Here is a 14758-nt window from a genome sequence, read left to right on the forward strand (position 1 = left end):
ATCAAGTGTTATGGCGGGTCTTTATGCTACCCGGTGCCGGCTCTAATCGGCTTGATTGTTTGTCCCATTACACATTACAAGAGCAAAATACACGGATAAAAGCGGTTAAATCAAGAATAACAAATGATTCAGCATCCTGTTGGCCTGTCAAGGACTGTCGTCTGGGCCAGGCTTCCAGGAGTCCATTATGCCAACGTCGTATCTTCGCTTACGGCCCATCCCCAAGTCCACAAATGAGTTTTCGACTGCCCGGACATTTGACTCTACCTCTTCGTCATCCCACGCATGTTGTGCTGCGCCAACCCCAAGACCCGACCTCAAATGTGAGTTCCAAATAACATCAGTTTCTCGCCTAAAGAATATACGTTTTGGGGCAGTCCGGTTTGTATTCCCTGGCCGACTGCGAGGAGTTCGACTACTCTCCGGAGCTTCATCCCCAGATGAATAAGATTGCTCTTCTCCCGATGACGAAGTGGAGCTCGAGCGAACGGTGTGAGCGTTTCGGACATGGTCTAGATTTATCGACAGTCAACCATATGCAGCGAGAGAAGATACCTGTCGCACTCACGAGACAACCGCAAATCAATTTCGTCCATCTCGCTCTCTTCATCCTCTTCATCAACCAGCCCAATGGCTTCTCCAACATCCATTCTCGGAACATCTTGGAGACCAACGCTTGGGGCAAAAGGTAGATCTCTGAGCCCCTCTAAAACCTTGCGTCTGGACGATGTCAATTTTTTGAATTGTGTGTAGCACAAACACTTACTTGACACCCTCTAGGTAAGCGGTATCATTGTCATTCTGCATATTGCTACTTTCTACGTCAAGACGATACCGGGGCCCATACCACTCGAGGTGGTCGGTATAGGGAAGCATTCGTGGAATTTCGTGTTCAATTCCAAGCGCACATGCGGTTTCGTAGGTCCATGCACGAGCAACGTTCTTGGTTGTGTACCCGCCACCGCCTAGAAGTATCGTAGGTATATTGAAGGACCGTACAAATTGAGCACAAGCGGCATGTCCCTCCATACTTAAATTGAAAACGCCAAGTTTATCACCAGATAAAGAGTCTGCGCCGCATTGCAGGATGATAGCTCCCGGTCGGTACCACTCAATGATGTGGCGAATAACCTGGGCGAGGCGTAAGATGAGTGTTGGAATGCGATAGCAATGAGCTTACAGGCTGGAACACGGATGCATACTGTTCGTCGGATATGCCATTCATTAGTGGAATGTTGGCCGTATATCCCTTTCCAGGACCGTAGCCCCGGTCATGGACATCACCAGTTCCCGGGAAGAAGTTAACTTGCTTGTGGATTGAGCAAGTAAAAACGCGGTCGGTTGTGTAGAAAGCCTCTTCCACGCCATCACCATGATGACAGTCGATGTCAATGTACAGTACCCGGGGAAATTGTCGCAAGAGTTCAAGAATGCCAAGGACAATGTCGTTAACGTAGCAGAAACCAGAGGCCTCTCGCTTCTTTGCATGATGGAGACCGCCGGCCCAGTTGATAGCAATGTCGGCAGCGCCAGAGTTAAGTCGTTGTGCGGCACCTATAGCTAGATTAGCGACATAGCGGAGAACTGTGCCAATACCTACTTATTGATCCGCCAGCTGAAATAGAACAAAACTCGAATAACCCATCCCACGCTGGATTATCTTCACCAACAAGAACTGAGGCGTATAGCTCAACAATGTGAACACGGGGAAATTATGATGAATCCACACGTACATCGAGTGCCGTTCCCCGTCAGCTCCTCAGCCGTTTCGGGAGAGACTTTGCCGAGAAAGTCGATGTATTCGTCTGTATGAAACCGAGTCATATCAAGCTGGCTGGCTCTACGGGGTCGCTATATGGCTTTAAATTCAGTTGAGCAAACTCGTGCTGGTGTATCAATGGACCACCTACGAATACATCCATTCTCTGAAGCATATCGTAGGCAGCGACCAGGTGGTGTGTCATCCGCATGCGGTAGGGTTTCATTGGGTGGGCTCCGCCGTAGGAGTAGAGGCCAACGTCACCTAAACACCATGAATTATATAAACACAGCTGCAATCTGCACACCTACTATCATAATAGTATGAAACTCGGCGCTTGGACCCATGCTCCGAGGGAGATATGACCTGGACGTCTTCATCCATATTATACTATCGAACAGCACCGCTGAGAGTTTTGGTCGGTATGCACACCCGAGTAAAAGGATGGTGGTTGTGTTACAGAATAACTCTTCGTGTCACGTGCGCTGCGTTGCTCGAGGGCTAAGTTAATGTTTCGGGCTGTGAGCCTTGAACAACTCGCAGTTCAAAATAGATTCATGGGTTGCGATTGAGTATTAAGGACATGTACATCTAATAATACCAGGCGTCGTACAGCTCCATCATTCTACCGTCCTCCACGTAGCGCCAAGACAAGATGCAGCACCGATCCCGCGGTTATATTGTACTCCTTTGCGGTCTTATCATCAGCCCTGGGTATATTTATTATCATATTTTTCTGGACTCTCGTTAGGAAAGAACTCACATCTGTCGCCCTCCAAAGATCAATCTCTGCTGAGGTGGCGGGACACCAGATTGCTCTTCAACCTTCTCTTTGATACGCGAAATCTGTCGAATTGTTACTTAACAATCAATTAAAACGTTCAAAATCTTCATACAAGGTCTTCAGACTCAATATCAAGTTCAATCTAACCCATGGTCAATGTTACACCCTCTCCATATATATGGGATAAAATATCTAACCTCTTTACCCGTAAGAGTCTTTCAGAAATATATATCAGACCCTACACCTCAAGTAACTCGAGCTTCATCACGTACTTTGACTTTAATTAACATGGTGGCGCGTTTGTGTCGTGAAAGATGGATACAGAAGATGAGTAAGTCCCAGTCGCGCCAATAAGCGCCAGAGCTCATCCGCGACAGTGTACCAAACAAAGACAAGCTAATTTCAGACTGCCAAAGTAACAGCCAGTTGAACGATGACGATCAAGTCCAGAATCATGGTCCATGGGCTAGATGTATCTTCTGTAAGTCTACGATTTAGGAAAGAAGATCTAACCAACTGGCTCATGCCCCCACGACGTTCGCGCCAGGAAGCATCCATCTCAAAGTGATGCTAGTTCTCAAGCATCGAGGTATCTCGATAACGTTCTCTCTATCAGCCACCTCTTTTTTATACTGACCAGCACCCAACATACTTTCTATTTCGACCCCCGTAATATCAACCATGTCCGACCCGCGGTATGCGATTCCATGGGTCCATTCCCACCGAGCTTCTCCTTCCATAATAACAATCGATCGAGGAGGAAGCCATACTGATATCGCCTGCTTCTTGACTTCATGTGCAAAGTCCATCACTATTCCGCTCGCGAGTGAAACGATGATTATGCCATCCGCAAAACGATTTGGCAGGTCAATATGAGGTTTGATGCCTTCTCCGGGATTGTATCGGTTCAAAATAGCTTGCCTCGCTTGGCCAGGCACGGGGGAGAATAGCTTGCGTTGTACATCCGATGGAATTTCTGGGCCAGAAAGTGTTTGTTCCAGCTCCTCGACCAGCCTCTCAAGGAAGTCAGGAAGCCCTGATGACTGGTTTTCGGAATGCTCCTGTTGTGGAGCCAGAGATTGCTTAGTATACGAGGCGCGAGGCCTGCCAAAGAGCATGATTTGATTGGCACCTGGTCGTGCAAAATAGCCATGCTGTTCGAGACTCGCCAAAAGATAAGATTCTATTTCCTCCGTTATCTTTAGCTGAGAATGAAAATGCAGACCAGGAATACGTATGCCAGCCGCGTGGGACATCGCGATCGAACCTCCATGAGGATGGCCATGGATCGCGGACGAGGCTTCACAGCTATCAGTGGTGGGTCGTGACATAGACTCGTCATCCGATGGATAAGGTTCGTCGAATAGGGAGTCATAGCTTTCATCTGACATTATTCGCTTGGTCGAAAAAGGAAAAGGTTGTATGGACCTTGCAAGCTATGGTTGCCGCTGGCACGTAGTTAAAATATGTTCACGTGATTAAATATTTAAGTACAGTATGAGAATAAATACAAAGCCGCATTGAAGCCAGCTGGTTCCAAGGACCAGAAATGCACAAATGTGTTTAATTTAAGCCCGATTCTTTTTCTCGGTTTTTATCCAAACTCGTCCACTATCCCACTGTTGCGTGCCGATGTACGATGGCACTAGCTGGTATTTCAGCTCCGAACCAATGGGAGGACGCACAAAATGCACCCCGCCTCTTCCTCTTCCGTACACCCAGCTCCCAAAATGAATACTATCGAGTGATCTTAGTCTTTGAGCAAGAGTTTCAGCCACAACCTTCTCATTGTTGTGTGTGCTAGTCCCGAATTCCTTGACGCATTTGTCGCAGTTAGACTCAGGCGTCCGCTCGTTCACAGGCATGATTGGATGCCCGGTGAGATGTGCGATACAAATCTCTTCCTGGGAAAGATGAATGGGAAGTGATAGAGATCGGATGTACTTTAGGTTTGAAAGAGCCTGCGCTAACGCATCCTTGAAATGATTCAGAAGGCTTTCAGATTATATGACAAGATGTTAACATACCGCTAGTTGACCGGCAGACCGCGTTGGTATTGGAAAAGGGAGTCTGGTCTCGTCGATGCACTCTTTGCAATCGGATGCAGCACTGTAAAGGCCAAGTCGTCTTAAAGAAGGACAATTCCCCGCTATATTGGCCAAGAGCGGTTCTAAATCTTGAAACTGTTCCACAGACACGCACGAGATCTCAAGAGCAATAATCGATCGAGGTATGCATGGTACGAGCAGTCTGACCAAGTGAAAGTTCTCTGGAGACTCCTGCCAGGCGACGTGCATGTTGACAGAGAGTATTTTAAGATTCTCATATCGCTTTAACCGTGTTACAGCTTGTGGGTCGAGTGCGGCAGGGAAGATATGGATACGTCTACAATAGGTCAGTAGAAGTTTAGTCTGGCAAGCTCATAAAAGCCACTTACGATACAGTCTGAAGTAGGTTAATGGGGGCGAACCTTTCAATGTCCTTCCAGTCAGACCTCTCTCTAATAAATATAGATGCGAACCAGCAGTCGAGCGCAGCTCTCCTGAACAAACGAGACGAGATAGACATGCTTTGAATACAAGGCCATTCGAGTTTTTTGAGGTCGTACTTGACGTGGGCCGGAGGAGAAATGAGATGACGAGCTATTTCGTACACCAGCTCGCGAGGTAACTCTGGTGGTGACATTGCAGGATGCCCGACATTGAGAATTGACCTCAGCCATATTTGAAGGATGACGGGAGTAATTTTGCAGCGGGGGAAACGAGCAGTTCACAGCTGAACGTTGTTTGCGCTGGGAGGGCATGCCTATTGCTCAATAATGTGGGGTAATTCCTGTTGAGGGTGAAGCTTATCTTGGGTGTCCGAGGTCCCGGGGTCCATATCTAACCTCCATTTTAGACGCTCTGTGCGGGAGACCTGCATATATCACGTCATAGATCTTCGAGAAGGAGCTTTCAAGTCAATATCGCTCTATACAAACACCCAGTCCGTCGGTTTGCTGAGTCTGTCTGCAACCGCCGACGGTCCCGGGAATACTACGAGGTCTAATATACTATAACTCCCGTATTTCAAACGATTTACCGCGTAAATCGGAGCCTTTCCCTCCGACAAACCTCCAGAACTACCTTGTGGACCAACATCCCAAGTGGACACATTTAGGGGTGGGATTTTTCTTGATCATTCATTCACTTTACATGTAACTGTCCTATAGGTACGAGACCGGACATACAGTTGTATTAGTAGATGAATAACTGAGCCACGAAGTACCGCGTCCCTGTTACATCAGCCACGAGTATGCAACCAGACTGATCAAAATCATTAAATATAGATTATATAGGGTAAAAACGATGCATAAATAAAGATTTGAGATTTGATACCCTAATTAAGTTTACCTCTACAAGTATCTTGGGTTTACGATAGACTACGTATCGAAGCTTACCCTGAATCGGGAGATTCAAGTGTATTTGCTATGTTTGATCCTGTGATGGAAAGAATACCAGATCGGACCGTTGCAAAGCCATCTTCTATCTTGATTTACCAGTAATCGGCATTAATTCGACTAGTACAGCGGTCCGTCACCCCGATAAGATCGTATCAGCAACGAGTTTCAGGGGAGTTTGACTGAGATTTCAGCGCCGTGCCATTCATGAGCTAAACTAATGCTTCAAGAATTCAGATGCAGGCAGTTCACGAATCTCGGACAGCACGCAGTTGTATGCACGTACGGGATAACGAAAGTTATCACCGTGAGCATGGTCACCACTAGCCTGGGTAGATCCCATACTTCAGGATTCTCCCTTATCGCGGTACAACTGTGAGCCTTTCATCTCGTCTCGGTACCTCTTCACTTTTTCAGTCCCTAATATCGGAGTACGATTTGGGAAAGTCGATTCGTGGCTCAGGGTCCATCGGGAAGCCAATCAGTAGGTGGGGCTCAGGGTCAACACTCACACCTATCGCCGGCATAAGAGCCAAAAGAGCAAGCCGAGTCATCCAAACTGAGCTGTTCTGCAACACGACCCGATCACGCTTCAACGAGTAGAGTTCGGGGCTAATTTTAAGATACTAAAAATGACCAGCGAAATCCTTAGTACGTACAACTGAAACTGTGCTCACGAATCTAATAAGAGCATTTTTCTAGCATTTGTGACTGGAAACGCAAACAAACTACGCGAGGTCGAAGAGATACTGGCAGCTGGTGGAGTGCCACTAATCATCCAATCGAGAAGCATTGATTGTGAGTAGCCTTTGATTATTAGTAGCAAAAGACAGAAACCAATCCTATGTGCCGACACTCCCTAAGTACCGGAGATCCAAGGGACCGCAGCCGAAGTTTCCAAAGAAAAATGTCGACGCGCGGCTGAGATAGTGGGTGCATGGCTTAGCCTTTATTAACCATGCGGTATGATGCGATGCAGTCGGACAGGTTGGTGGGCCATGCATTACCGAAGATACTAGCCTTGGCTTCGTGGCGTTGAACGGCCTTCCCGGGCCGTACATCAAATGGTTCCTCCGAGAAGTGGGCACTGAAGGCAAGTGCACTCAATTGCCTCATTGAATCCTCGCAGCCGCTGCCGCGGTGATGTCGGGGGTGCCAAGTGACGTTGAGTTGACACCAATCTGGCTCCGCAGGCCTAAACAAGATGCTAGATGGGTTTGAGACTAGAGCAGCGTTCGCCCAATGCAACTTTGCCTATAGTAAAGGCCCAGGCTTCGAACCGATCGTCTTTGAGGGTCGAACAGAAGGCCATATAGTACCCCCACGAGGTCCTTCAAAATTCGGATGGGACCCTGTTTTTGAGCCTCTTGAAGGCGAGGGCAAAACGTGAGCAACATATCTAGAGTGTATAGGAGTACCTAAGCTTGCTTTCAGCTACGCGGAGATGTCAAGTGAAGCGAAAAATAAGATCTCCCACCGGTTTAGATCTCTAGAGCAACTCCGGAAATATCTGGAGGAAGAACTGAAGCAAGGTTGATACGATAAACTATGATAGTAGATAATTACAAATAACATTCATGCCCGCTGCATAAACATTCTATCTATCCAGCTGAGCTGGAAATAAGGTGGACGACAGCAATCGCCCACCACCTAACCCGCGGATGTGCGCTTTTACTTGGCGCCGAGGCAAAAATTCACAATGAATGCCTATTTTCTCGCCAACTAAAGCGAATTTGAACAAAAAACGTGGTAAAGTTGTTCAAAAACTTAATTAAAGAGTAAAGATACGAGTTAAATTGCATCATATGTATCGTACAGAACCGTGCATCGAAAATACAACTGGGTTTGGTGGTCTACACGTGACAAGAAACCAACGGTCCTTGCTCGCAAGCACTTGTAATTCGGTCATAGTGGATTCTTTAGTTCAGCAATGGACTCTGTGGTCCTTTTGCACCCCATCTGGTAATCAAAACAATGCCTCCCAGCAAGACAAAACTTCGAAAAAAGAGGCAGATTGGGATTGCTCGGAGAGTGGTATGTTTAATGGTAACAACGGCGAAATGGCAATAGAATGGGCAACCAAAGCGTTCCGAAGCCATCGCCAGACGCCAGGTCACATTCCATACAAGCAGATCGCCCTAGGACATGTACATACGCAAGATAATGCATATACTGGTTAAATCCTTCACTTAGAACTAATTTGAGCGTTTATATATTGACAACACGGACCCCGGAGCCTGCAGATGAGCTAAGGAATCCATCTTGACACAATTGCGAGTGGTCGCGAATAGCGACAGTCGTTCCTCATCACGTGTAGACCGTCGAGCACGGTCATATTTTGGATGCAGAGCGATAAAAAATGGCACCAACGGGATATAAACTAGATACGTATGCTGCTACACAAATTTCGCGTAACTTTACCACGTCTTTTGTTTGAATTCGCTCTAGTTGGCGAGAAAATAGGCATTCATTGTGAATTTTTGCCTCGGCGCCAAGTAAAAGCGCACATCCGCGGGTTAGGTGGTGGGCAATTGCTGTCGTCAACCTTAGTGTGCTTGCCATGCGACGGGCAGTGACTTCCAAGAAAGAGCTGTATTTTGAAATCAAAATGCTACCACAAGGTCACGTGTATTTGGCGCGAGCCCGTTTGTTATTGCACGAACTGAACTACTGTGAGCGTCTCACCCAATTAATCGTATTTGTTCCTAGTAGGACGATCTTCTGAGATAGGTGTGTCAAATAAATCTAAGATAAACAACCTGATACATGAATCATTTATAGGAAGTCATTTTTACTTCGCATCTGTCTATTTGACGCGTCCTTGTCGGGTGGTACGTAGGCTAGTGTACGTCCTGTTGCAGATGCTTATCGTGCGAAATCTCATTCAGCGCATTCAGCAGTATGATGAGCGAAGGACCTTCAAGCAAAGAGACGTCTTCTCTGATCCTTGTGTGAGTTCAATGATTTCTTTAATGACATGGGCCATTCATCGGTGTTTAGATCATATCAAGAACTCCACGAGTCTCTCCTTGCTTCAGATGGATTAAAAAATATCAATAACATCTTACAGGCGCGATTGCCCCAACTTCGAAAGTGGGCCGATCCATTTGGTAAACCATCCCTAGAGTCAAAAAAGGCCTTGGAAAGTGGAGAAGTTAAACTCATTGATGGGTCCAAAACACGAGTGTCGGATGAAGAAAAAGAAGAGGCTTTGAAGATTAGTGCTCGATTCCAGCTTGACGAAATCGAAGCTTTGGTGCTTCTTCGTTCATGTTTTGCTCATGCCGACCCCTCCAGTCTTGACCCTGACGCCAGTGGTCATGCTGCATACGAATCCGAGCTCCAAGACGCTTTGGAAACCTATTACTTTGAGCAACGACACCATTTATTGAGGGTCTTCTTGTCTCTTCTGGCAGCAAGCGTCGATCCTGATCACCCCTTCCATACACCTGCGATTGACGCCACACGAAGCCTTATGCCGGATTATGGGTCTTTTTCTCTCGATCTTTTAAACGAAATTGACCGAAGGACCCGCCAGCCTCTACCTCTGTCGATAATTTCGCAGCCGTTAGCTGCCTCCCGCTGGGCTCGCCAGTCGATCAGAGAGCAGCTATGTTTGTTGGAGCTACTCTTCGCCGTTTTGTGGGAAATCAACCCATGCCCCTCGACGCTTGTGCTCCGGGTCTTCGAGGTTCTTTTTGCTTCGGATTTTGGACAGACTCAAGCCGATGCTAACAACCTAATGGACGAAGAAGGATCACAATTACTGGCCGATCTTGAGTGTTTCTGGGTGCTCATTGTTCTTCAAACCATTGCCCTAGATGATGTGATAGGAAGGGACACGATGAAGGAGGGCCTTCTGGAGGATCCCAAGACACTTCTTTCCATCCACAACCTTATTATCTCCTCGTTTCGTACAAAACCTCGGTATAGTCCGTTGATCATGGGTTGGGGAATTGTGCTCTTCCATTTCACCAATGCTACCACTCCTGAGCCAAGGTCTGGCCCACTTGCAACCTTTTTTGATACAATTGTTCCCCCTGTTCCAGCGACGCCTTTATATCAGCAATGCGCAGAGATCGCACTCAGCGAAGACTCTGGGCTATTCCCATACCTACTGCAGCTCTTAAACTCACCAGCTTTGAACTCATCGGCCAGCTCTAGAAACGCCTCAGCTGTCACCACTCCAAATAGTTTTCCATATAGACTGGCTGTTCATTGTAAGTCTCGAAGCTATGCTCTGCTCTATACTTGCTGACATATCGTTAGATCTGATTATTGGCATGACCGAAACCATCCAAATAGGCCAGTTGACTGACATCGATCCATTCATTTCCGTGGTTGAAGCATTATTTGGATCAGGAGAACGCAATATTGCCGCGTCTCTCTGCCACAAATACTGGACTGAAGACTGGGTCACATCCACTAAGCGCCAGCAGCTATTACAGGTTGCCGCCTTGCGCTTCCCGGTTCAACCACACCCGTTGGTTCGCCTATTGAGGGCATTGTCTGGAAATGGTAGCGAGACGAATGTGGCCAGCAATCCTATCCGAGACGTTTGCGTACGACATGTGTATCACTACCTTGCTCAGATGAGCGGTTTCGCGCATATTATTCAAGCATCAGACTTGCAGGGCTCGGCTTACGACGTCAGGTCCGATGTGGTGCTTAATGTTAGGGTGATAAACCTACCTGGTGGAACCAGTTTGCCTGCTAGAACCATAGGCCAAATGTTAAGTATGCGCAGTCCCGGTTCTCCTTTGGCCGTTCGCTGGTCCCATACCTATTCTGGATGGCGCGTATTATTGGACATCCTACTAGAACATCTGCGCAAGGCACACAATATTGGATCTAGCCAAGCCGTTACACGTCACACGCATTTATCTCTGCTCGACATTGGGATGGAAGACAGCAGCATCAATTCGCTTATATGTGATATTTTATCGCTATTTCGTTGCGTCACCGAAGGCAATATTTCGTTTGCTCGTCTACTAATGGAAAACATATCTGGGGAGATAGACGAAACTGATGACCTTGCATCTCCCGATCTTGTCCAAGTCGCCCGAATAATCCTGGAGAATTGCTTATCCCAAGCAGTCCCAGCTACTGTTAAACTTGCTACCAATGCACTTGGAATACTTATGGCACTGCTCCCTGTGTACCCGGGTCGAGTTTGGCCCTTCCTCCGCTCAACACAGCTCCTATTCAGCACTTCACTATTCGCTTCGGAGAGGGCGTTGGGGATCTATCCCATGACTACCGCCATCGTCGAACTTGTTGGCGCCCTGCACAATGAAGCCCAGGTAATGGCTCTCCGACACTCAAGTCAACGCGTGCTTCAGCACATGAAGAGCGATGTCCTCCTAAAGGGGTTGACTTTCATTCACAACGAGGTTTGGCTGATGTATTCCGGGTGGCGTTTTGCTCAATTGTTAGACCGCTTCAATATTGGAAGTAAAGTGGCCGAATTGTACTGCGCCATTTTGGATGGACCGTCTGGTTCACTGGGCGATGATATATTCGAACCTCTGACCTCGTTTCTTGTGGACGCTTTCCTTCATAATGCCACAGTTCCCTGTATCAACCCCTTGGTCTCGGCCATAACTAACGGCCACGAACTCTTACGCTCCTTGAATCAAGCCCACCGATTTGCCGAAGCCAACTCGCTCTCAAAACTCCTGTTTGCACACCTCAGATTGATCGAGCTTCTGATTTCTCGAAAGAAGCCCGACGCAGGCATATCTTTACTGGAACAAACCCTTTTTACACTTCACAAGAAACGGTCTCCAATTGATGCCATCGCGCTACTGGTAGAAGACAAACTCCTTCCACTACAAGCAATAAACGTGCTTACCATTTTAGTCAACACGCCTATTGGCATGATTTCCCATCTTTCCTCCCCTCGACGAACCACCGATGCATTACTTCACATGGTACAACATCCTTACGACGATCTCCGAGTGAGGGTGGCAATTTGCACATTCATCTCTCGCTGCATAGTTTCGCAGCCTGTATTAGCCAAGCTCTTCGTTTCTGGAGAGTTCAAGGTCACAAGTGACATATCCTTGGGAAATTCGGGAGTTTCTTCACCTGAAGTAGGTTCACGTTTGACTGTTTTACCAATCGCGCTCGAAATTGTAAGTAACTGGGAGCTCCTGTGGGATAGCAACCCAGAATTATTGTCCGCGGCCTTAGAAATCCTGGATAGCATCTGGGAACGCGCGCTGGAGCACACTGGTGCCCTCGAATTGATACGAAAGGGCACCCAGCTATGGAACGATCTGTGTGCTTTGGCCTCCAAGGAATTACGCTTACCTGAAGCTGGTACAACCATCACGCATCTCACTATCAACGAATCTGTCATCGAGTCCGACCTTGAAGGTCTACCTAATACGTGCTATCAGTCTGTGGTCAAGGCCTATGCTGTTCACATTATTTCCCTGGATATTGCCTTAATTCCAAAGAAAGACGGCGCGCCTACTCCATCAAGCTTGGCCACATTCGAGAAGAGCTGCAAGGATATCAAGCCACTCGTCTCTCATGCGGTGCAGTGTGGATTTGTGTTAGATTCCACTCAAGAAGTTCGCAAGTTCCTAGATGAAAATATACCAGGCTTCGACCTTGATGCATACAGAATATTGCGCCTTGGTATTCCCCAGCAATTTGGCGATAACTACCTCATAGACCTCCCCAAGGTTAAAAGAAGCATATGGCACTATTTCGAGAGCGATACTGGACGCGAAAGCTGGAACAGAGAGCTTCTTCGACAGCTATGTCAACTAAACATTGAGTGGTCTTTGATTGACTCGCGGATATCGTTAGTCCGCTCTTGGGTTCGCCTCCTTACTGCTGTTGCGCCCTGGTTCCGCACCAAGCCCTCCCTACGTGTCATGCTGGTCGACTGTGCCTCGTCTGTAGCCAAGCTGACTGGTGACATTGAGCAACGTGGCGATGCGATGGGATCCGTCCACACAGAACGCATCAACATCCTGGTGGCTCTGGCTGAAGCAACCGGGTCCTCGATATTCACGGAAAGTGATCTTGTCAAACACTTCGTAACCTTCTGCGAGCATATCCAACTCACTATTATTAACCCGCTCTTCCCGCCTCTTGAATCAATTCAAGAAACACCGAACAAAGGCTTCCATCGTAGCTTGTTACAAGTGATCTACTTCACAGCCGTACACGCACAGCGGCTTTCGAGTGCTGGATCCAAATTAACAGCGGCTCAACGCCAACTCATAGTTTCCGCTACTACTTCTGCGCTCGACTTCGTTATCAGCGCCCTGCGCGTGACCATCGATGCCGCCCGTTCCACGCTCAATCAAGATATAGACAGTGATATGCAGCTGCTGACTTCCACTTTTGGACAACTCGTTAAACCAGATCTGCTTCCCAATTCCTCAGCGTGGCTCGCTCGTTGCCAAAGTAGCGACATTATACGGGCCAGCCTCGAATTATTCGTCAGGCTTGACCTTACCGGCCAGATGTATCCAGAACAGTATCGTGCAAGTCATCAGGCACTATACGCCCGAAGTATTTTCGACCTCCATACAGTCCTCGCTAGCTACCCTCACTCTGCTGAACGCTTGGCTCACGAAAACATTTTGCTTGCATACGGTTCGAATCAACTCGCTCCGGCCCTAGAGGCAGGAGTTGTCGATGTGATCCATGCAGAATTACCAGGTGAACGGAGCCCCGCCCATCGTACATGGTGTAAAATGTTACGAACCACAACTGCACTTATTGACCCCCTCTCATACAACTCTCATTTTGTCGATGTTGACGTGACAAGCTTTGTGCAACTTTACCGGCGGCAGATCATGCGTACGCTTGAATGGAGTGTGGGCGACCCACTTACGGCCCCACTGCTCGACGAAATGACCCATGTCATTGAGCTCTTCCATGCAATTGCCGAAGTTGCCTCACGGAACAACGGGAAAGCCGGGGCAGCTACTATTTTGGGAAGAGACTTTGTTCGGATCGCGCACCGGCTTTTGCAGCACCTTGGCTACGCGCTCGCGCACCCCAACCATGTCCTTGGTCTATTGGAGCCATTGACAGCCGACGAGCGTGCGCTTATCGAAACTGATGAGGCGGCAAACGTGGAGACCAGTGTCGGGATCGTCGACCCTGTGAAACGACCCGTTTTGGCGCGTGTTGGAATGACGCTGTTCCGTATTGTCTCAGTAGTGATATCTACGGTGATGCTTTTCGTTAAAGCAGACGACGTGATTGTGAAGATGGATGAAACTGAATGGGATCGCTCATGGGAAAAGCTTCAGCCCGTAAGTCATAGTTATTTCTGTCACTACCAGTCGACTGACACCACCCATTAGACTGTGTCGGTATCTATTGAAGAAAGTTCATCTATCGGGACGATGATTGAGCTCGGGCGTACTGCCATCGACGTACTTCGCCACTTGAATTCATTCAAAACGCCCCCTGCCCCGTCTCAAGGATTGACAACGCCACTCCTTGCTCTTCCTAAATTCGAACTCAAAGCAGCTCAATCTCAGGTCCAGGTAGCCTTGGAATTACTACTTGCGTATAGTACCTCGCAGATTGCGTTGTGGCTCCGATCGGAGGATAGCGAACGATGGGAGAGGGAGATAAAGGGAACAGTGGCTGAGGACGTTCAGACACTGTTGAGTAGAGCTGTAGGAGCAGTTGGTGGGAAGGATTCTGAAGGGGCTGGATTATTTGAGGTTTTGGCAGGGTTTTTGGAGGGCAAGTTGAGCACATGAGTACTTTGGTTGGGAGTGATGCGCATGTA

General features: G+C 47.9%; 5 protein-coding genes across 5 annotated transcripts; 1 reads left to right on the forward strand and 4 right to left on the reverse strand.

The window, feature by feature from the left end:
- Positions 1-147: 147 nt before the first annotated feature.
- RhiXN_04061 (histone deacetylase family protein) lies at positions 148-2143 on the reverse strand (the record flags this gene model as incomplete). Its single annotated transcript, XM_043323878.1, has 8 exons — positions 148-512; positions 569-720; positions 767-1131; positions 1181-1554; positions 1601-1675; positions 1734-1851; positions 1911-2023; positions 2071-2143. 8 exons carry the CDS (start codon positions 2141-2143, stop codon positions 148-150), a joined length of 1635 nt encoding a protein of 544 aa, XP_043176297.1.
- Positions 2144-2384: 241 nt separating this feature from the next.
- Positions 2385-2833, reverse strand: RhiXN_04062 (ubiquitin family protein; the record flags this gene model as incomplete). The annotated part of the gene is made up of 5 exons (XM_043323879.1): positions 2385-2469; positions 2523-2605; positions 2656-2685; positions 2741-2758; positions 2816-2833. 5 exons carry the CDS (start codon positions 2831-2833, stop codon positions 2385-2387), a joined length of 234 nt encoding a protein of 77 aa, XP_043176298.1.
- A 231-nt stretch (positions 2834-3064) lies between these two features.
- RhiXN_04063 (2OG-Fe(II) oxygenase family protein) lies at positions 3065-3934 on the reverse strand (the record flags this gene model as incomplete). The annotated part of the gene is made up of 1 exon (XM_043323880.1): positions 3065-3934. The coding sequence occupies one exon, from the start codon at positions 3932-3934 to the stop codon at positions 3065-3067; it is 870 nt and encodes a 289-aa protein (XP_043176299.1).
- A 177-nt stretch (positions 3935-4111) lies between these two features.
- On the reverse strand, positions 4112-5228 carry RhiXN_04064 (histone deacetylase family protein; the record flags this gene model as incomplete). The annotated part of the gene is made up of 3 exons (XM_043323881.1): positions 4112-4519; positions 4571-4928; positions 4981-5228. 3 exons carry the CDS (start codon positions 5226-5228, stop codon positions 4112-4114), a joined length of 1014 nt encoding a protein of 337 aa, XP_043176300.1.
- A 1958-nt stretch (positions 5229-7186) lies between these two features.
- Positions 7187-14729, forward strand: RhiXN_04065 (nucleoporin; the record flags this gene model as incomplete). Its single annotated transcript, XM_043323882.1, has 5 exons — positions 7187-7368; positions 8871-8933; positions 8983-10202; positions 10252-14270; positions 14322-14729. The coding sequence occupies 5 exons, from the start codon at positions 7187-7189 to the stop codon at positions 14727-14729; spliced, it is 5892 nt and encodes a 1963-aa protein (XP_043176301.1).
- Positions 14730-14758: the final 29 nt, after the last annotated feature.

Source organism: Rhizoctonia solani, chromosome 1, assembly GCF_016906535.1.
Source record: "Rhizoctonia solani chromosome 1, complete sequence".
Classification (NCBI taxonomy): Eukaryota; Fungi; Basidiomycota; class Agaricomycetes; order Cantharellales; family Ceratobasidiaceae; genus Rhizoctonia; species Rhizoctonia solani.